General features: G+C 42.4%; 1 protein-coding gene across 1 annotated transcript in view; it reads left to right on the top strand.

Annotated features, from left to right (window-relative positions):
• LOC142655659 (uncharacterized) overlaps nucleotides 1–23,215 on the top strand; it is a 235,042-nt gene that overhangs the window by 2,372 nt on the left and 209,455 nt on the right. Inside the window, exons 3-8 of the mRNA XM_075830110.1 lie at nucleotides 2,128–2,310; nucleotides 5,105–5,196; nucleotides 7,963–8,132; nucleotides 9,750–9,909; nucleotides 13,745–13,824; nucleotides 18,442–18,622. Of these exons, the coding sequence (XP_075686225.1) occupies nucleotides 2,128–2,310; nucleotides 5,105–5,196; nucleotides 7,963–8,132; nucleotides 9,750–9,909; nucleotides 13,745–13,824; nucleotides 18,442–18,622 (866 nt within the window). The remainder of the gene's footprint in view (nucleotides 1–2,127; nucleotides 2,311–5,104; nucleotides 5,197–7,962; nucleotides 8,133–9,749; nucleotides 9,910–13,744; nucleotides 13,825–18,441; nucleotides 18,623–23,215) is intronic.

Here is a 23,215-nt window from a genome sequence, read left to right as displayed (position 1 = left end):
CCAGGAGTGGTATTCCCGACCAGAGCTTTATCGACGCTCTGCCCGAAGATTCCACTCCTAGAGGGAGCCCCTGACATCACTAGTGACATCAGGGGCTCCCTCCAGGAGAGTAATCTCCAGCCACAGCATTGCCGACGCTATGGACGGGGATTCTGCTCCTAGAGGGAGCCCTTGTCCAGAAGCGGAATCCTCGGCCAGAGTGGTGCCGACGCTCTGGCTGGGGATTCCGTTCCTGTTGGAGGCCCTGGCATCACTATCCAGCTATTTGGCATTATACTGTGTGGGAGGCACTATTTGATATCATACCGTATGGGGGCCAGCTATAGGGGCATTACAGATGAAGCCATCTTTATGTTGACTTTTAACGCATTAAATACACAGTGTCAAAACTTTAACTTGACTTTTTTAATGACTTTTCAATGGCTTTTGTTGTGTGATATCACGCTGCAGCAAGTTATCAGAGTCAATATAAACTTGGCTACATCTGTATACTGTGTGGGGGTTCTATGGGGGCATTATATTGTGGGAAGCCACTATGGGGGAATGATACTGTGTGGACTAAACCGGCTGTGCAGGATTCGAGGCGTGGCTTAAAAGGAAGCATCAGTTGTCCGTCTTTGTGATTCTTGAAAGTTGGGAGATATGTTTTTTGGCCCTGTTTCATATTTTGCCCAGGAGCTTCAACATGGTAGGATTTAAAGGTTAGACTTGGAAATGGAAATGTGTCTTTTTTTGAACCTTCTTAACTATAATACTATAAGTACCTCTCTGCTCAGTGTGCTTTTATCAAAAGTCCTGTCATGTCTGATATTCCCATAAATGCTTGTTATTTGACGGCTGTAAATGGATATTTTACTTTAACCCAAACATTGCCTTCAATAGTAGATTGATTGGGATATAAGATTTAGGCCCCATGCACACGACTGTGCCCGCAATCACGGCCCGCGATTGCGGGCACGGCCGGCCGCCGACTGACAGCCGCATTTTCGGGCCGTGCTCCCATACAAAGTATGGGAGCACGGCCCGCAAAATGCCAAAGAACGGACATGTTCCATAATTCCTGGAACATTTCCGCGGCACGGACACCCTTCCGTAGTGCTACGGAAAGGTGTCCGCATTCAATGAAAGTGAATGGATCCGTTTTTGCGGTCGTGTGCATGGGGCTTTACTGTATACATTCTCAATAATGAAAATAAATTGCCATTGACCCACATTTACTTAAAAATATAGTTGTATGGATTTGTGCCAAATTTATTAAAAAGTGCATTCCTCTATATGGAAAACAAATATATGCCTGCTATCATACTGTGGAAGAATTTATCAGCCTTTCTACACCAGTTTTATGGCGTAGAAAACTGCTGTAAATTGAGACTTTTGGCCTTTTTATGCTACCCTCGGCTCTATTGTGAAAAGGGGTGGGGCTTCCTGAAAGAAGGGGCCAGAGCCAAATTTATTATAATTTACGCCAGAAATCTATATAAGATAGTAAAAAAAAAAAAAAAGTGTATACTCACCTTACCACTACTTTTCTCCCCTCTGTGTTCCCTAAGACTCCCTCAGCTTGCTGCAGCTCATACAATGTGCTGACGCCAGGCAGTGTCAGGTCATTCTATGTGATGCAGGACTGATGATGTTGAGTGGTGCATCGCATGTAAGGCCCTGACGCTGCCTGGCATCAGGATCTTGTATGAGCTGCAAAATGCTGAGGGAGTGGTGAGGTAAGTATACTTCTTTTTTATTTTATGTCCGATGTAAAGAATGGAATGGATGACACACGGCCACGTTCTCCCCTTAATAAATGTGTTGCATCTTACACCAACTTTCTTTATATTAAGATGAGAATATAAAAAGCCAGTCTTAATAAATCCCCCCCCCCTCCGTTTCCTTGGAGACCACGCTCACTTTTCTTGTCACTTTTTGAATTTGGCAGATGACGAGAAAAGTCACACGTGATTTGCAACAGTTTTTTTCACCGTTTGTGCCAAAACCTGATGTAAACTGCATTATAGATGTGGGCCATTGTGTATACTTGAACGTATGAACAAGACTGTTTTCAGGTCGCAAGAGATCTACACTAAGATGCTTATTACTAGATCACGAGATTTTTGTGCTCTTTTCTGTTTGCAGCGCTTTACTCCAGCTCTCTGCCCATATGGGAATCACAGGAACATTGGGGAAAATTGGCCTGAAATGGGTAACAGGTGTAAGAATCATGACCAGCTTAGATGGCGGTATTCATATGAAGCGTGGACAGGATCTCAAGGTTTTCCTGAACACACATGAAGAATCTATGGAAATACTAGATTACAGGTGAAGTATCTGGGATCTGGTCCACGTACATTTACACAGAATTGGTGTATTAAATAATGGAGCACCAAATATGAATGCTTATGTATTACCGAAAAACTTTCAGAAAGACAGGTACTCTGCTGCTTGCATTCCCAGCTTCTCATATAAACTCACGTTTTAAAAATAAAGTAGAGAAATATATATTTGCCTTATGTCGACCTATTCTGGGGGTTAGTGGCCAAATGTTAAATCTGAAGTGCTGGGGGGCACATCAATATGCACAAGCACTTCTAAACTATAGTGGGTCACCTTACTGGTTTCCACAGAAGTAGAGGATACAATATAATCATCTGCAAATCTCAAATATAATTTACGTATAGGAAATACATGTTTTTTCCCTCTAAGTATTATCAAACAATAAAATACAGATGGGCCCTTACTTGACTCATGTTGTTAGGTGACATTTGGGTTTGATTATAGACAGTAGCTTAGTTGAAGTATTTGCCAGCTGCAGAATACTTGACCATCATTAGAACAGTGACATCTGCAGGATATACGTATGCACTACAATTTAATGTGCTTTGGATATCATTCCCTCTGCCCACACAGTCTTCTCTATGGGTGAGGGCATGTCAGATATATTTTTTAAACTGATGTAAGAAGGGTGTCAGTATGATATTATGCTGAATTCACACAGTTTTACAGAAAGTCCATGTAGGATCATTACATTTTCTTGATAAAAACATGAGTGGATCAGAGAGACGTAGTAAAATCTTTCCTACAATTCTCTGCGGGGATTTTTCCTGTTTTAAAATACCAACCCCACATGGACTAAATAGAGGCAGAGTGAATGCATCTGTAATTCTAGCTCGATGAGATAATTTTCACAACTATAATTCATCCACATACTACATTGCATTATTTAAGATGATATTCTCTGATGCTTCAGACTGTCTTCAATATTGTCACTGTAGAAGACAAAGTAGTGGGTTTCCTTCTGAAATCTACATTCTAGTTCCACACTGTATCTGCTTAAAGGGAATGTGTCATCAGAAAATGACCTATTGTTTAAATCAAGTTTTTATGTTAAACATACTTTTTAAGATTTAGTGATTTCTTATTTTTTATTTGTTATGTCATTATCTATGTTAAAAAAAAAGAATCCTAAATTCTTGCAGTTTTCACTCTGGCCACTGAGCCTCACAATAGACTGACACTTCCTGTTCTGTAGAGATCACTTTATCTCATACCATCACAGGCAGGATTACAATGACAGGTAACACCTCTATATAGATAACACAGGATCCACCATTGACAATAGGTGATGGACACAGCTCCCCCTCCTCCTCCTTCCAGCACAATGACCTCTACACAGGTCACCAAGCATGCCCAGAAAACTCTCCCATAGATGTCCCCTCCTGTTCACTTGTTCCTATAGTCCACATGGCTGCTTTAAAGCATATACTAAATGCTGTTAACATCATCTCAGGATAGAATTAAAAAAATATACAATCAGAAAATAAAAACAGATTAGAAAATAAAGGATGTTTAACTATCCGATTTTAAATTGAAAAAACTGTAGGTGATACATTCCCTTTAAGTGGGGGTTGATTCAGAATGATGCTGTAAGATGTTAATGCTTTTCCTTTAAATGGCTCCTATTGAGAAATGGTGTTTTCCTGTAGCAATGTAGGAGAAAGAATGATCCAGCGCTGATGGTAGTTTAAAAGGGAAATGAGAGTCCCATGTTTATTGAAGAAAGATCTTAAAATCGGAAGGGAGACGCAGTCCCAAGGTGCAAGTAGTCAGGGTAAATACCCAAGCCTACGCGTTTCGAACGCGATCTGCGTTCTTAATCATGCCATGATTAAGAACGCAGATCGCGTTCGAAACGCGTAGGCTTGGGTATTTACCCTGACTACTTGCACCTTGGGACTGCGTCTCCCTTCCGATTTTAAGATCTTTCTTCAATAAACATGGGACTCTCATTTCCCTTTTAAACTACCATCAGCGCTGGATCATTCTTTCTCCTACATTGCTGTTCCATACCGCGGGCCGTCGCGGGGATCCGAGTGACGCTGCTGGAGACGCAGACCGGTGAGCTGGAGGTTCTCTCCCTGTTTCTGTTTTCCTGTAGCTTAGTTATTTTTGAAGCAGAATAAAGTTTCAATTATAAAATGACACATTTCCCATCTAATCCATGTAAAGGATTGACCAATTTAATTTGTCTTAGCCCCGTATGGTCTATGAACCAACATGCAAGGAATTCTATGGCGTCATGTACACCTCTACATTTTTAGCTAATCGATGTGTGATAAAAGTGTTGGCCCTATGTCTTATTCATTCAGGAAGTTCTATATTTTTATATAAATAGCAATTTATATTGCTCTTACTTGCTTATATAGTATATGTTATGTTAAAATTCTCTCCCGGAGACCTGATCTCAGGGACAGTGGCTAAAGAAAGTAATGATTTATTTACAAGCTGCTTATCCATATAAGATTTGGTATCCCTCATGGAGATCTATCAATACATGTATCCTTTTCCTACTGCACCCCCCATCCAGTTAGATGTCATGGTGCAGCCATACATATTATAGCACTTCTAGGCACACAAGCAAACATTAGAAATTGAATCAAGGTCTTGGAAATGACGGTATACCTTTACGTTTGATCTAGCTACTGATATGCTAGGAGAATACCTGAGCTGGGGGGGCCTAGATGCATGTTTTCCAGAAAGCCAAACTTGTCATGCAGACCCATGTCGACTTTGATTTTGAACATGCAAATGATCGATTACTTGTTCTTTCAATCAGCTCCCAGTTGTACCTTGTGACAGTAGATGTTCTGGAAAAAATCCAAAGTCCCAGAGGTCAGACTGAAAGAAAATCCTGCATGAATGAGGAAGGTACGGTCACAGATGAACAATCCACATTGTAACTCTCTTATACTTAAAGTCTACATCCTCTTCTAATAAAATGTGAAATAAGATTACTACTTGAAAAAAAGGTTCAACCTGCAGAGGCGACAAGCCTTCTTTACTGTGAGAACTGTGAATCTATGGAATAGTCACCGCAGGAGCCGTCACAGCAGGGACAGTAGATGGCTTTAAAAAAGGCTCAGATAATTTCCTAGAATGAAAAAATATCAGCTCCTATGTCAGGCCCAATGCACACAACCGTAAAAAAACTCCGTAATTGCGGAACGTAATACGGTCCGCAATCACGGACCCATTCAGTTCTATTGGCCGTGGATGCCTTTCCGTATCGCTAGGGATAGGTGTCCGTGCCATGGAAATGTACCGCAAAATATAGAACATATCCTATCTTTTGCGTTTTACGGGCCGTGCTCCCATACTTTGTATGGAAGCACAGGCCGAAAATGCGGGCTGTGATTACGGGCACGGCCGTGTGCATGAGGCCTCAATGTGTAGAAATTTTTCTCTTCCCTTTTCCCAACTTTGAATTTGATGGACATGTGTCTTTTTTTCAACCATACTAACTATGTAACTGTGGAAATCTGACATTTACTGTTAAGGATCTGCCAGGCACAGCTTCTGTATCCACGCCCATAGGTAATCAGTCTGCACCTGCTTCTACGTCTGTGAGACTGACTCCATCTTCCACCACTCAGGATGGCAGGCTTAGGAGTGGGAGAGCCTATCACAGCCTGGCCAGACGGAGCTAGCTCCCGCCCTCTGTCTATTTATACCTGCCTTTCCTGTTCCTCCTTGCTTGTGATTCTTCTCTGTTGGTTTCCTGGCCCTGCTGCAGCTTCTTGAACTACTTGTCCCTGCTTCGTATTGACCCTGGCTTACTGACTACTCTTCTGCTCTGCGTTTGGTACCTCGTACACTCCTGGTTTGACTCGGCTTGTTCACTACTCTCCTGCTCTACGTTTGGCACCTCGTACTCTCCTGGTTTGACTCGGCTCGTTTACTACTCTTGTTGCTCACGGTGTTGCCGTGGGCAACTGCCCCGTTTCCCTTTGTTCTGTGTTTCCTTGTCTGTCGTGCACTTATTGAGTGTAGGGACCGTCGCCCAGTTGTACCCAGTCGCCTAGGGCGGGTCGTTGCAAGTAGGCAGGGACTGAGTGGCGGGTAGATTAGGGCTCACTTGTCTGTTTCCCTATCCCTGTCATTACATTTACCTTATCAATTTTCCAATTTGCATTCTTTAGTTATAATCAGGACCGGCATCAGAACCAGGCAGACTCGGGCAGTTGTCTGGGTCCACAGGGCTTTGGGGGGGGGGGGGGGGGGCAGTGGGCCATGGTGATTTGGATAAATATGAAGGGTTGACAAGTGTTTACTGTGACTCCGTTGTGCAAGTTCCTATATACAACCAGGTCCCCTGCTATGCTGGATTCACAAATGCAGTTTTCGTTGTAGTTTTTTATAAAAAAAATTTGAGCCAGATAGAGGAGGGGATCCAATAAAGAGGAGATGCAGAAGTCTTTCCTTTATACTTTTCTTTTATTTTAGGTTCATTCCTAACTGCTGCTAAAAATGCTGCATGTGTGAATTCAGACTTTAGCCTTTTTCACATGAGCGTATCTCACGTCCGTGTTACGCGCGTTAAAACAACGGACGTCACACGGACCTATGCAATTCAATGGGGACATTCAGTGTTTTCACGCAGCGTGTGTCCGCTGCGCGAAACTCACTGCATGTCCTATACTTGTGCATTTTTTGCGCATCACGCACCCATTGAAGTCTATGGGTGTGTGAATTAAACAGACAGCACACGGACGTCATACGTGTGCTGTGCGTGATTAACGCAACAGTTGCTAAAGAAATGATGAGGAAAAAAAAACACCTCCTTCCGTTTATTTTGCTGACGTAAAAAACGTGTGACATACAAAAGACATACGCGTGTAAATAACGCAGATGCGTAGCGTACACGGATGTCTCACGGAACTGCAACGCAAGGAAAACGCTTTTTTTAAACTTGCAAAACGGACACGTTCGTGTGAATAAGGCCTTATGAGAATCGTTGCAAAGTACCACCCTGCTTTTTTAGTTTCCATATTCAATATAAGGAATCCATGCTGTATAGCATTACTTGACTCCAAGCAGACGTCATAAAAGCGACATTGGTAGGGATCTAACGTCCGGTATCCCCATCCCACTGATTTTGAGAACAAGCAGGTGACAAACAATTGTTTCAGAGGAGTAATTTCTTCTAGTCTGACTTCATCTGTCTATTGAAATCAAAGCGGGAGCGCTAATGTTTCTCTAACTCACCGATCTCAATAGAATTCAAGACTCCTCTAATGGGAGTGTTGAAAAATCTCTTTAATAATTTTCTGCTTGTCAGTTTTTCTCCCGAGTACTGTCAATTGTTTTGTGATTTATATCATTGATTAAAGTGAGAGGCAACCTTCCCACTTATATACACTTTATAATGTTATAGTGTTCCTGTAAGTACATTTCATGCATTAGTAGATTCCATGAATATCCAGTGGGGAGAAACCAGATCTTTTCCACCTCTGACATAAGAAAAGTATTTACCGGGACCATACAGGTGATGGAATCATTTACAATTCTGCAGTCAATACCTGATGTAAACGATACACTCATAAGCAACCATAGACTTTACCAGAAGATATACAAAATTAGCATGGTGTCAACAAATAAGCCAATGTCAATTTGCATGTGCTTTTATTTCCACAGCATCTAAACTGTTGGGCTGGCAGCCCTGTTTGGAACTATCTTTCCCTGATGGGGAAAATCTCTTGCCATTCCCCTTGTCTGGACCAGGAAAAGTATTGCTCAAGTTAAAGAAGCATGACAAGGGGCTACATCAATATCTACTTGAAGCGTCCTACAACCATGTTCCACAGGTACAGGTGTTTTATGATCTTTTTCCAGTAGCAATTACCACAAAATTATTAGAGTAGTTGTGATCAATAACATTGTGGCGTGACACAGTCCCACAGAGATCTTATCATATTGATTGATTTTAACTACACAGTGTATGAAATGATAGCATCATCAACAACTGCAGATATTTGGAACATTCATCTCTATTCTGCTGTACACACACAACACCTTTAGGGTATGTTCACACAGAGTGTTTTCGGCGTAAATGCCCGAAAAATGGCCGAAAAATCGGAAGCAGAACGCCTCCAAACATCTGCCCATTGAAATCAATGGGAAAAATGGCCTTCTGTTCAGAAAAAAATGCCCTCGAAAAAGAAGTGCAGGACACTTCTTGGGACGTTTTTGGAGCTATATGGACAGTGATGTCAGGGGTTCCCTCTAGGAAAGGAATCCCCAGCCAGAGCATTGGCAACACTCTGGCATGGGATTCTGCTCCAGGAGTAGCCCCTGATGTCACTGTCCATATATGGAGAGTGACGTCAGGGGTTCCTCTAGGACCGGAATCCCCAGCCAGAGCGATGGCAACGCTGTGGCCGGGTACTCTGCTCCAGGAGGAGCCCCTAATGTCACTGTCCATATATGGACTGTGACATCAGGGGTTCCAGAAAAAATGGGAGGGTTCCTCCAGCTCACCTTATTGTGTAGATAGATGGAATCGTTCACGCACGGATCCCCGTGTCGGCACACGTACAGGCATGGAAAAAAGCAGAAATTGGATCCAGCGTTGAGTCCTTTTGGTCTGTTTAAATAGGAAACTTCTTCCAAGTTTTATTAACAAAAAGATAAAAACAAGTGCGGTGAAATAAAATTATTTCCAGAGTACAAATAGAGGGATAGTGAAGCAGTGTGAGCGGTGCCTACGCGTTTCTGATGCTGACTGCGTCCTTAGTCATGGCTAAGTCAGGGGTTCCCTCTAGGGCCGGACTTCTTAGCCAGAGTGTCGGCAACGCTCTGGCATGGGATTTCGCTTTAGTAGTAACCCCTGACGTCACTGTCCATATATGGATGGTGATGTCAGGGGTTCTTCCTAGGACCGGAATTCCCGGACAGAGCGTCGGAAAAACTCTGGCAGGGGATTCCACTCCAGGAGGAGCCCCTGACGTCACTGTCCATATCTAGACAGTGACGTCAGGGGTTCCCTCTTGGAGCGGATTCCCTGGCCAGAGTGTCGGCCTCGCTATGGCAGGGGATTCATATATGGACACTGATGTCAAGGGCTTAAAGAAGTGATGTTCTCGGGAGTCCTTGACGAGGGGAGGAGCTCCCGGTTCCTTGCTTCAGCATAGGATTCAACTGTATCTGCATCCTGAGGATGCAGATACAGTTGACACTGGGACATACCACCGGCCGCCCGGGACAGCGGGACACCTCCCGGAAACCGGGACTGTCCAGCTGAATCCGGGACGGTTGGAAGGTATGGTAAAATGGAGCTCCTATATTACCATAATGTAATCTTATTGATAAATAACTTGCATAACTGCTGCAGTGTAACACTACAGGATAAAGATGGATGTTAGTATGTTCTGTTTTCCTATTGAATCACACTCCGTTATTCTTTTCTTCTTTTTATTTTCCAGAAAGATGGTTGGTTACCGAATGAAGCAACTCTACACTTTTTCCTGGGAACGCCAAAATCGGAGATTAAAAGGGATGTTGGTATTGACTTATATTATAACATCCCACATAGGAAATTCAGGCTAAAGCTTTTACATCCAAAAAAGAAGATCCAAATGGATGGTATGTAATGAGGCCCAAAATTAATATGCATTACAACATCTATGATACCTATATAATCAGCATATCCTGATGACTGGGAAAGTAGAATGGAAAGATTTGTATAGAAATAGAAGAAAGGAAAGTGGAGGAGAAGCAGAAGTGGAGGATAAACTGTACAATCTATAGGAAGTTGCAAAGAGACAAAAACCCTAAAGTCCTAAAGTCCTTATGTCACAAAGCTCATGGTGAATGTTCACAGAAACGTGGGCTCTTTTACAGTGCACATTTTTCAGGGAGCAAAACACTGTGAGGGAAATGTTTCAAAATGTCTGCAACCAATGAGGTTGCTGCTTTCATTTTCCAAAAGGCCACTGAAAAATGTGAGGTGGAATCTGATTGGTTGGCATGTTCAACAACTTCACTTTTTCTTTGCACAAGTCTTAAAAATATCTCCTACTGTGTGCCAGAATTCTGGTGCAAATTGCACCAAAAAATTGGCTTAAATCCCGTGGGCAAGATTTATTACTGTTTTGCGCCTTACTATACACTTAGTTAGCCAACGAAGTTCTAAATTTAGCCAACGAAGAGGTGGCGTAAGTTAGAAAATAGTGTCTAATAGCGTTGGACATGTCTATTAAGATCTGTCACACAACTGTCTCCTCTAGGTTTATTGTCTTTATTTTAGACAATATTAATAAATCTGCCCCTGTATGTCTTTCAACTACAACACACAAGACAATGGTGACAGCACTCTGCGAACACTAATGCCACCTAAGCTACTAAATATAAATAAATATGGATTAATGCTAAATCTACTTACAATAGGGAGGTTCTTAGTGCACATTTTGATCAAATTGTGTGAGCCCACCTGCCACGACAAGGCGACCTCTATGAGGTGGGAGCCTACTCTGCACATACACCCAGAACTGGGACTAAACCTACATATTCTTGGGGATGGTAGGAACCAGCAATAAACTAATTAAAATCACTTTAGGCAGAATGGGAGGAGCGCAAGATCAAAAAATGGAGGCAGTCACTAACCCCACATATATGAATCACATAAACAACACAAAAATGTGAACAGCACATTCCAACAAAATGAATCAAAACGTGTATACTGGTGCAAGAATGCCTGTGACTGCAAATATACAGCACAAAAGAAAATGGCGACCGCAACCTGCAAACACTAATGGCACCTAAGCCACTAAATATAAATAAATATGCATTACTGCTAAATCTACTTACAATAGGAAGGTTCTTAACGCACATTTTGATTAAATTGTGTGAGCCCACCTGCCACGACAAGGCGACCTCTATGAGGTGGGAACCTACGCTGCAACTACAAATGGGAACTCCCTCAACTACAAGTGATTAGCTACACATGCATTACTAGTTATGTATCTACACATTTTACATGGGTATATAAATGGGGTTGTGTCTAAAGAGGTCCTGGAGGTTGGTGAGGATTTCAAAGTACAAATTGTGGAGACATTGGTCTTCATGTGGTTTTGAGATGCATTGCTCAATTAAATAGTATCATGCGCTGCTGTCCCTACTTTTGTAAAAAAAGGAAAAAAAAAAAAGGACATCTCTGCACAGCGGTTTAAGGCTGGATTCACACGAGCGTGGTGTTTTGCGCGCGCAAAAACCACTTGACAGCTCCGTGTGTCATCCGTGTATGATGCGCGGCTGCGTGATTTTCGCGCAGCCGCCATCATAGACCTGAGGCTAGTCGACGTCAGTAAATAGTCACTGTCCAGGGTGCTGAAAGAGTTAACTGATCGGCAGTTAACTCTTTCAGCACCCTCGACAGTGAATTCCGATCACAATATCGAGCAACCTGTTAAAAAAACAAAAAACTTTCGTACTTACCGAGAACTTCCCTCCCGGCTGTTGCCTTGGTGACGCGTCCTTGGTGACGCGCCTCTCTTGACATCTGGCCCAACCTCCCTGGATGACGCGGCAGTCCATGTGACTGCTGCAGCCTGTGCTTGGCCTGCGATTGGCTGGAGCCGTCACTTGGACTGAATTGTCATCCCGGGAGGTCAGCCTGGAGGAAGAAGCAGGCAGTTATCGGTAAGTCAGAACTTCTTTTTTTTTTACACGTTCATGTATATTGTGATCGGAAGTCACTGTCCAGGGTGCTGAAACAGTTTAACTCTTTCAGCACCCTGGACAGTGACTATCTCCTGACGTCGCGTAGCGGAAATTTTTGTGCCGGGCTCGGTCAAAACGAGACACTCAAAGACACTCCATTTGGATGTTTGTAAACAGAAAAGCACGTGGTGCTTTTCTGTTTACATTCATACTTTTGACAGCTCTTGCGTGAATCACGCAGTTCGCACGGAAGTGCTTCCGTGCGGCATGCGTGGTTTTCACGCACCCATTGACTTCAATGGGTGCGTGATGCGCGCAAAACGCCGAAAGAACGGACATGTCGTAACTTTTTTTCAGCGGACTCACGCTGAGGAAAAATCACGGACATTTCAGCACGGCCCCATAGACACATATAGGTCCGTTCAATGCGCGTGCAAATCACGCGCGTTGCTCGGACGTTTTTCCCGTTCGTCTGAATAAAGCCTAAAGTGAATATGCTCTCGGCCATGTCTTCCATTAGGTAGAAATGCTAGCCTCACTTGTCGGAGATGACCTCCTCCCATTACTTGTTGTTGTAAAGTCCATCAGAGAATATTTAACAAGAGTTGAGGTTTAGATTCCACACATTTGAAGTGGATCGCAGGCATTTCACCACAAATCAGAGGTACCCTAGAAATCAGCAGATTTCAGCAGGTCTGGCTGCTATAACCCCCAGATAAATTGGCTGCTGGTGGTCACACATTTCGACAGTACAGGGGGAATATGCTATTACACGAATGCCATTCTAAACAATGCTTCACCGTGTAATAATTGATCAAGCTAACTCGTCTATAGAGGAAACTTCTAATACCAAAAGGTCTTAAGCAGGAGCCCCTCTATACGTATGTCATCTAAGTCATATTAGGGCATATGGAAAACTGCTGTCCTGATCTAACTCTAAAAATAGTTTGGGTACCATTGACTCCTAAATTTCAGAATATAAGGGCCCCATGATTTTTTTAGATGCCAGTTTAGGCTAGATTCTTACTAGTGTTAGGGCTTATTCACACGAACATGTGCGTTTTGCACGCGCAAAAAAACGCAGGGTTTTGCACGCGTTGAAGTTCCGTGTGTCATCAGTGAATGGTGTGCGTGGCTGCTTGATTTTCACGAAAATGCCATCCTTATGACACGCGTTTTGCTGTATAGAAATAGAAATGAAGGATGTGCTTTCATTTTTTCCTTCATTTCTTTATCTACTGTTGCACGAATCACACGCGACACACGAAAGTGCCTCCGTGTTCTGCACGTGATTTTCACGCACCCATTGACTTCAATGGGTGCGTGATGCGCGAAAAACTGCCAAGTATAGGATATGTTGTGAGTTTTACGCAGCGGACATACGCTGTGGGAAAATCACGGACTGTCTGAACGTCCCCATTGACTAACATAGGTCCGTGCGATGCGCGTGATTTTCACGCGCGTATCACGGACGTTAAACACGTTCGTGTGAATAAGGCCTAATAGGGATCTTTTATTTTGTTTCCAAGAGTGCTTCTGTTGTTGCCCCTTCTAGGATATTTCCGTGTTTGGAAGGCAGAAGGAAGAATGATTTCCACCTTAATACTGACGAGAATGGAACCAGAATAAAAATGGGATTTATTTGTAGCTACAACTGTATCTATAATTTAGATATATTCACATTACATAAGCCATATCTTGGTAATGGATATTGATTGCTATTCTTAAAATCTGTTTTTTTTTTTTAAATTGCTAACAGGAAGAATTGAATCATCGAGAAATTCTAGGAATGGACACTTGGAACTAATTGTTGACGACAAGGAGATCTATTACATTAAAGTATTCATTTACATTTTTATTACAAAACTGAAATAAGGCTGTGTTCACATCACCGTCTGTGTTCCATTGAGGAGTTCCGATGGAGGTTTCCGTTGGGTTAATTCCTCAGCAGAAAGCAAGCAGAAACCTCAGCTTCCGTTTCCCTCAACCTTGAACTCAATGGTGACGGAAACCTAGCTAATGGTTTCCGTCTGTCACCGTTGTGACAGGGTTCCGTCGTTTTGATGGAGTCAATAGCGCAGTCGACTGCACCATTGGTTCCATCAAGAACAACGGAACCCTGTCACAACAGTGACAGACGGAAATCATTAGCTAGGTTTCTGTCACCATTGAGTTCAATGGTGAGGGAAACGGAAGCTGAGGTTTCTGTTTGCCTTTCCGTTGAGGGATTAACCCAACGGAAACCTCTGACGGAACCCCTCAATGGAGGGGCAACGGTGATGTGAACAGGCCCTAAACTGGGTCTCTAGAAATATTGTTTGTTTATCTGCAACTAGCAGTTGAAGATAGTTCACTATTTTTTAATCCTATTGCTGATATAATTAGACGCCCTTTAGTCCATGCAGCTATGTAGTCAAGGTTAGGCATCATTTACACGAGCGTAATATACGCGCGTGCTTTTCACGCGTGTCGTACGCACCTATATTAGTCTATGGGGCAGTGCAGACAGTGCGTGAATTTTGCGCAGCGCGAGTGCGTTGCGTAAAACTCACGACATGTCCTATCTTTGTTCGCTGTTCGCGAATCACGCACCCATTGAAGTCAATGGGTGCGTGAAAACCACGCATGCCGCACGGAAGCACTTCCGTGCGAACTGCGTGATTCGCGCAACAGCTGTCAAACGCTGAATGTAAACAGAAAAGCACCACGTGCTTTTCTGTTTACAAATATCCAAACTGAGTTTCATAATGATGGCGGCTGCGAGAAAATCTCGCAGCCGTGCATCATACACTGATGACACACGGAGCTGTTAAGTGCCTTTTGCGCACGCAAAACACAGCGTTTTTTGCGTTCGCAAAACGCACACGCTCATGTAAATCAGGCCTTACAGCTATCTGAATTTCACCTCCTGTGTCTTCATCGACGCAGGCTACAGATTCCCCCCCCCCCTGCCTGATATGATTGGATCACGTGTAAACCACAAGCCCTCCACAAGCTCAAGAAGTCAATGCAAGGACAGCTGATATACTGTACATTAAAGAGGCTCTGTCACCAGATTTTGCAACCCTTATCTCCTATTGCAGCAGATCGGCGCTGCAATGTAGATAAGAGTAACGTTTTTTTTTTTTTAAAAACGAGCATTTTTGGCCAAGTTATGACCATTTTTATATTTATGCAAATGAGGCTTTCTAAAGTAAAACTGGGCGTGTTTAACGTTATGTACAACTGGGCGTGTATTGTGTATGTACATCTGGGCGTGTATTGTGTGTGTACATCTGGGCGTGTATTGTGTATGTACATCTGGGCGTTTTTACTTCTTTTACTAGCTGGGTGTTGTGAATGGGAGTGTATGATGCTGACGAATCAGCATCATCCACTTCTCTTCGTTAACACCCAGCTTCTGGCAGTGCACAGACACAGCGTGTTCTCGAGAGATCACGCTGTGACGTCACTCACTTCCTGCCCCAGGTCCTGCATCGTGTCGGACGAGCGAGGACACATCGGCAGCAGAGGCTACATTTGATTCTGCAGCAGCATCAGCGTTTGCAGGTAAGTCGATGTAGCTACTTACCTGCAAATGCTGATGCTGCTGCAGAATCAAATGTAGCCTCTGGTGCCGATGTGTCCTCGCTCGTCCGACACGATGCAGGACCTGGGGCAGGAAGTGAGTGACGTCACAGCGTGATCTCTCTAGAACACGCTGTGTCTGTGCACTGCCAGAAGCTGGGTGTTAACGAAGAGAAGTGGATGATGCTGATTCGTCAGCATCATACACTCCCATTCACAATGCCCAGCTAGTAAAAGAAGTAAAAACGCCCCGATGTACGCACATAATACACGCCCAGTTGTACTTTTACTTTAAACATGCCCAGTTGTACTTTAGAAAGCCTCATTTGCATAAATATAAAAATGGTCATAACTTGGCCAAAAATGCTCGTTTAAAAAAAAACAAAAACTTTACTCTTATCTACATTGCAGCGCCGATCTGCTGCAATAGGAGATAGGGGTTGCAAAATCTGGTGACAGAGCCTCTTTAAGGGGTTTTCCCATCTTAAACATTTTTGACATATCCAAAGGATATGGGAGTTACAGAAGAGCCGAGTAAACAGCGTTGAAAACCCGTCCATTTAACTCTATAGAGACTGTCTCGGCCGTGAATCAGCAAACGGGGATCATGGGACAATTCTCCCAATAGCTGAGGGTCTGAGAAGTGGGACCCACACCTATCAGGCATATATAGCATATCCTCGGGATATGCCATGAATGCTTAAGATGGGAATACCCATTTAATGTGGCAAGCAAATTTTTACAAGTATTAAAAATGTTTGTTTTTTTTCTGTAATCCTATTGAGGCTGAGTTCACACATTGCAGACTTTTCGCAGACTTGTTGCGGATTTGACACAGATCTAACTCTTTTAGGCCTAATTGTCACGAACGTGTCCGCTTCGCGCTTGTAAAAAATGCAGCATTTTGCGCGCGTTCCAGTTCCGTGTGTCATCAGTGTTTGGTGCGCGTCTGCGTTATTTTTGTGCGTATGGCAGCCTTATGTCACGTGGTTTTGACGTATGCAAAATGAAATGAAGGAAGTGGTTTTCTTTTTCTCTTCGTTTCTTGAGCAACTGTTGCGCGAATTACGCACAGCACACGGATGTGCGTCCGTGTGATGTCCGTGATTTTCACGCACCCATTGACTTCAATGGGTGCGTGATGCGCAAAAAACGCTCAAGTATAAGACATCCAGTGAGTTTCACGCAGTGGACACACGCTGCGTGAAAAACACGGAATGTCTGAATGGCCCCATTGACTTACATAGGTCCGTGCGACGTGTGTGATTTTCACACGCGTATCACGGACATGAAATACGCTCGTGTAAATAAGGCCTAACATTGCAATGTGAAAAATCTGCTATGAAAATGCATGTCAAATCCGCATCGTGTAAACTCAGCCCGAGGCAGTCTGCAAAAAACGCTGCGTTTCTCCTGCATTACCGTTCCGTGTGCCATCAACGTGTGTTCTGTGTGACTTACGTTTTTTAAGTCAGTGTTGGTGCACCTTTTTTTTATTTATTTTTTTCTCTGCATTTCTTTAGCAACTGGTGCGTGAATCACAAACAGAACTCAAATTACGTCCTTGTGCTGTCTGTGATTTTGACACACCTATTGACTTCAATGGGTGCGTGATCCGCAAAAACGCGCCAGAATAGGACATGCAGTGAGTTTGATACAATGGAAACATGCCATGTGAAAATCACTGATGTCTGAATAGCCCCATTGAGTTGCATAGGTCCGTCTGCTGCCCGTTGTATTCACTGACAGCACACGGACGTATACAACTTTCGTGTGAATATGGCCTTACAGTGTTTCTGCAGTTTGCTGATGTTTATATCAATGGTATATCTTTTCAAATTAGTAATACAGAGGCGCTGTGCATAAGTGTATAAGTGTTTATGAATGAAATCGTGGCACAAGCAGAACATAACGACAAAAATGTTTGACATACTAAAACAAACTTGATAAAACATGGGTTATACAAAGTTACCCGAAAATATTTGGATAATAATCACAATGCAAAATTAAATAAATACAGAAGTTTTAACAATATTAATAAATAAGGTACTAAGTATTTATATGTGAGAGAGAAACCAAATATAAAATGCACAAAATATTGTGCGTATAAGTGCATATTTAGGTATAGGGATATTTACAAAATCATAAATTATCACCTACTATATTCACAGGATAGGTGATAATTATCCGATCGTTGCTGGGACTCCACCAATCGTGAGAATGGGGGTCTAGAACCCCCAGATCCTCCTCACTGCAACCCCCGCAGTGAGGAGCGGCTTGAATGGACCGGCGGTTGAGTATGCGCCCGCTGCTCCACTCGCTGTCTGCGAGAATGACGGAAACAGCCGAGCGCTCTACTTGGCTGTTTCCATCATTCTCATATATTTTAAATGCAGCGACAGCGTGCATGCTCGACTGCCACTCCATTAAATGTCCTCTTCGCTGCGGTCGAGCAGTGAGGAGGATCTGAGCGATCTGGACCCCGTTCTTACAATCGTGGGGGTACCAGCAGTGGGAACCCCAGTGATAAAAAAAATTATCACCTATCCGGTGGATAGGTGATCATTTATTATTTTCGGAATACACCTCTAAAGGAATTGTCTGAGATTAGAAAAAAGTATCTATTTTTTTTCCAGAAACAGTTCCATTTCTGTTAGTAGGCTGTGTTTTGCATTGCATCTCAGCCCTATTCACTTGATGAAGCTGAGCTGCAATACCAGACTCAGCCCATGGACAGGAATGCGCTGTTTCTGAAAAAAATCGGAACTTTTTTCGTTTTTAATAATTAGAATCCTTAATAGACATAAAACAGGGTGGTTATGTATTATTATTATTATTGAGTAAATGACGAGTCACCGAACAATGACGAGTTTGAAAAATGATTTGCAGGGAATGACAGATTTGCAGACAGTGGGTGGAGAACAGCGATATTCTGCTGTGGCAGAACTGAAGTTAAGCAAGCATGGCAGCCCCATCATATTCTTAGGAAACATCACCAAACAGCTTGGGAAGAAGATGGCATTTTCTGCATCATTGAATAACTTCCTCAAGGATACGGCCTTTATTACAGGTTTGAAATTAGTTTTGGTTTATTATCACAGTATATTTAAATGTAGTAAATGCATGTACACACCCAATCAATGCTGTCTGCTAAAAATGTTGAGATACATCTGGACCCGCAGCTCCAACTGTACTGAAAAGTGTAGTCAACTGCACTTGTTAATACAGCTGTATACAAAAAAAAAGTATAGCGCATGGTATTCTATTATTTTAATATCAGTCTGTTGCAGACGTATTCAACTTTTTTGGCATATACAAGCTATTTCTTGTACGGCGCTTGCACATGCATGCGCATGCAGGGGACGCTGTGAATGCAGTGTCATGTGATACACGGTATCATGCGACCGCCAAATCTATCACTGTGCCGCCATTTTTTGCATGCTCTCCCGTGCCACCATGCATTTTACAGATCGCAAAGGGAAAGCACAAGTTGACGCATTAATAAAAATAAAAAATAAATAAAAAAATTCTCCATATATTATAACAATATATCTAATATAATAATGTATCTATATCAGATTTTCTTTTTAACAATAAAGATTAATGGTCTATTTTAAAGCATCGGTTCATCTCAGTGCATGACTGCTTTTCATTGGCAGTCATTTTAATAAAGTTTTCTAAGTGACTCACATTCATTTAATTATATAATTAATTTTATTTGTTTTGCTTTCACCTAGCCAAGCGATTCTGAGATTTTTTTTTCTCGTGACAAATAGTACTTTATGTCAGGGGTACAATTTGGTCGATAAATAAAAACAGCAACATTTTGAGAGAAATTGCAAAAATGATAATTTTTCTAAATTTGAATCTATACGCTTGTAAGACATATAGTAATACCACATTAAATAGTTGCTAGTTAACATTTCCCATATATCTACTTTATGTTGGCATTGTTTTTTGAACATTCATATATTTTTCTAGAATGTTACAAGGCTTAGAACTTTAGCAGCAATTTCTCATATTTTTAAGAAAATAAAAACCCTATTTTTATAGGGTCCAGTTCAGATCTGAAGTAGCTTTTAGGGGCCTATATTTTGGGACACCCCCATAAATCACCCCATTTTAAAAACTACACCCCTTAAAGTACTCAAAACAGCATTCACAAAGGTTCTTAACCCTTTAGGCGGTTCACTGGAATTTAAGCAAAGTGGAGGTGAAATTCACAAATTGCATTTTTTATTTTTGTTTGCAGAAATAAAAATTTTCTGTAACACAGAAGGTTTTACCAGAGAAACGCAGCTCAATATTTATTGCCCAGATTCTGCAGTTTTTAGAAATATCGCACATGTGGCCCAAGTGTGCTACTGGACAGAAACACAGGCCTCAGGAGCATTTATTAGATTAAATTTTAGGCTTCATGTCGGATTAGAAGAGGTCTTGTGGTGCCAAAACAAAGGAAACACCTCAAAAAAGATCCCATTTTAGAAACTACACCCCTCAAGGAATTCATCTAGGGCTGTAGTGAGCATTTTGAACCCACAGGTGTTCCATAGATTGTATTAGAATTGGGCAGTAAAAATGAAAAATTACATTTTTTCCACTAAGACATAGCTTTAGCTCAAAATGTTTCCTTTTCTCATCAAATAAAGGAGAAAAAGCATGCCAACATTTGTAAAGCAACTTCAAGGAATTAAATTAAATCATTTTACAAGGAATACAGGACAAAAGACACCCCAAAATTTGTCACGCAATTTCTCCCGAGTAAGTCAGTACCACATATGTGGTCATAATCTGCTATTTGGACACATAGATTCAACTTTTCTCAATAAATACCCAGTTTTATTCCATTTAACGTATATGAATTAATACTATTATTGCGTGGTATTTCAGCTTATAAAGTGGGGCATATGTAAGCTGTGCAGAGTACATCAGGGTATATGTAAGCTGTGCGGAGTACATCAGGGTATATGTAAGCTGCGCGGAGTACATCAGGGTATATGTAAACTGTGAGGAGTACATCAGGGTATATGTAAGCTGTGAGGAGTACATCAAGGTATATGTAAGCTGGGCGGAGTACATCAGGGTATATGTAAGTTGTGAGGAGTACATCAGTGTATATGTAAGCTGTGAGGAGTACACCAGTGTATATGTAACTCGTGCGGAGTACATCAGTGTATATGTAACCCGTGCGGAGTACATCAGTTTTTAGAAATGTCCCACATGTGGCTCTAGTGCGCTCGTGGACTAAAACACAAGCCCCAGAAGTAAAGAAGGACCTTGTGCATTTTTTATTAAAATATATTTTAGGCAGCATGCCAGGTGTTGAGGTGTCAAAACAGTAGGAACCCCCCAATAGTGACGCCATCTTGGAAACTACACCCCTCAAGGAATTCATTTATGATTGTTGTTATCATTTTGACCACACAGTTTTTTCACAGCACCTATTTTAATTGGGCTGTGAAATTTAAAAAATGACATTTTTTCCAATAAGATGTAATTTATGATCAAAATTTCCTATTTGCCCAATTTGTCCTGAGTGCAGCAATACCCCATTTGTGGTGATAAACTGCCGTTTGAGCCCATGGGAGGGCTCAGATGGAAAGGAGCGCTATGTGTTTGTTGGAGTCCAGATTTTGCTGGATTGGTTTTCGGGTGCCATGTCGCATTTGCAGAGCCCCAGAGGTATCAAAGCAATGGAAATCCACCAGAAGTGACCCCATTTTGGAAACTACACCCTTCAAACAATTCATTTATGGGTAATATGACTATTTAGACCCGATAGTTTCTTCACAGAACTTATTGGAATAGGGCTGGGAATTTAGAAAATGTAAAAAATTTTTTTTTCCAATAATATATCGTTTTAGCTCAAAATTTCTTATTTTCACAAAAAATAAAATACTCCATTTTGTTGCCCAATTTGTCCTGAGTGCAGCAATACCCTATTTGTGGTGATAAACTGCCGTTTAGGCCCATGGGAGGGCTCAGAAAGAAAGGAGCGCTATTTGTTCTTTGGAGTCCAGATTTTGCTGGATTGGCTTTCGGGTGCCATGTCGCATTTGCAGAGCCCCAGAGGTATCAAAGCAATGGAAACCCACCAGAAGTGACCCCATTTATGGTTGTTGTTATCATTTTGACCCCACAGTTTTTTCACAGCACCTATTTGAATTGGTCTGTGAAATAAAAAAAATGACATCTTTTCCAATAAGATGGCATTTTTGATCAAAATGTCTTATTTTCACAGGGAACAAAATACCCCATTTTGTTGCCCAATTTGTCCTTAGTGCGGCAATACCCCATTTGTGGTGATAAACTGCTATTTGGGCCCATGGGAGGGCTCAGAAGCAAAGGAGTGCTATGTGCTTGTTGGAGTCCAGATTTTGCTGGATTGGTTTTCGGGTGCCATGTCGCATTTGCAGAGCCCCAAAGGTATCAAAGCAATGGAAACCCACCAGAAGTGACCCCATTTTGGAAACTACACCCCTCAAGGAATTCATTTATGGGTGTTGTGACCATTTTGACCCCTCAGTTTTTTCACAGAACATATTTGAATTGGGCTGGGAATTAAAACAAAATAATTTTTTCCAATAATATGTCGTTTTGGCTGAAAATGTCTAATTTTCACAAGAAATAAAATACCCCATTCTGTTGCCCAATTTGTCATGAGTCGGCAGTACCCCATTTGTGGTGATAAACGGCCGTTTGGGCCCATGGGAGGGCTCAGAAGGAAAGGACCACCATTTGGCCTACTGGGGATTTTTTGGTGCAAAGTCATGTATGCAGAAGCCCCTGAGGTACCAGTACAGTTGAAACCCCTGAGAAGTGACCCCATTTTAAAAACTACACCCCATAAGACATTCATCTAGAGGTGTAGTGAGCATTTTGACCGGAGACATACACCCCATAAACTGTAATGTGGGTTCTCATGGGTACGTCAATACCCTACATGTGGCTGTAATCAGCTGCCTAGGCACGCAACAGGGCTCAAAGGGGAAAGACGAGGGGGGATAAGCTGTGCGGAGTACATCAGGGTAAGTAAAACTGGGGTAGATTAAAAATCAAGGGACGTATGATACATTTTGAAGCACTCTTTCATACGGAGCCTTAGTTTTTCGGGACACGTGTCACATTGATATATTATGTCCTTCCTTATCCCCCTCTTATAGCAGACTTTGTACCTCTTTTGACTTTTTCCTTTCTTGCCAGTTTGGGGAAATTCTCCTGGAAAGTGTTGCCCTGGTACGATGCGTGTGGCATCGCTTCCAGAAGTACTGGGTGCCCCCCCTTCTTGGTCCCTAAAAATTAGTTTCTTGATAACCACCTCTTGAAATTCCAGGAAAGTTCCCGTCTGGTCTGTACATCAATGTAGCACGTACGCGTTGTACAATGCCATTTGTATGATGTGCCCGGCCAGCTTCTTATACCACACCGCATGGCGCTGTAGAGCTTCAGGACTTGATCTGACAAGTCCACCCCACCCATGTACCTATTGTAGTCCAGGATGCAGTCTGGTTTGGGGGTCTCTGTACTGGTACCTCGTCCTGGTACATGGGTACTGGTGTGACATCTCTCTTGTCCTTGTACTTGACACACAATATGTTGCTGCTAGAATGTGCGCTGCTCTCACCCCTTCTGAGTGTTTGCCCTGCAGAGTCTTAGGGAGGCC

Source organism: Rhinoderma darwinii, chromosome 6, assembly GCF_050947455.1.
Source record: "Rhinoderma darwinii isolate aRhiDar2 chromosome 6, aRhiDar2.hap1, whole genome shotgun sequence".
NCBI lineage: Eukaryota > Metazoa > Chordata > Amphibia > Anura > Rhinodermatidae > Rhinoderma > Rhinoderma darwinii.
The sequence above is the reverse complement of the archived record's forward strand: the minus strand, read 5'-3'. Positions and strand labels throughout refer to the sequence as shown.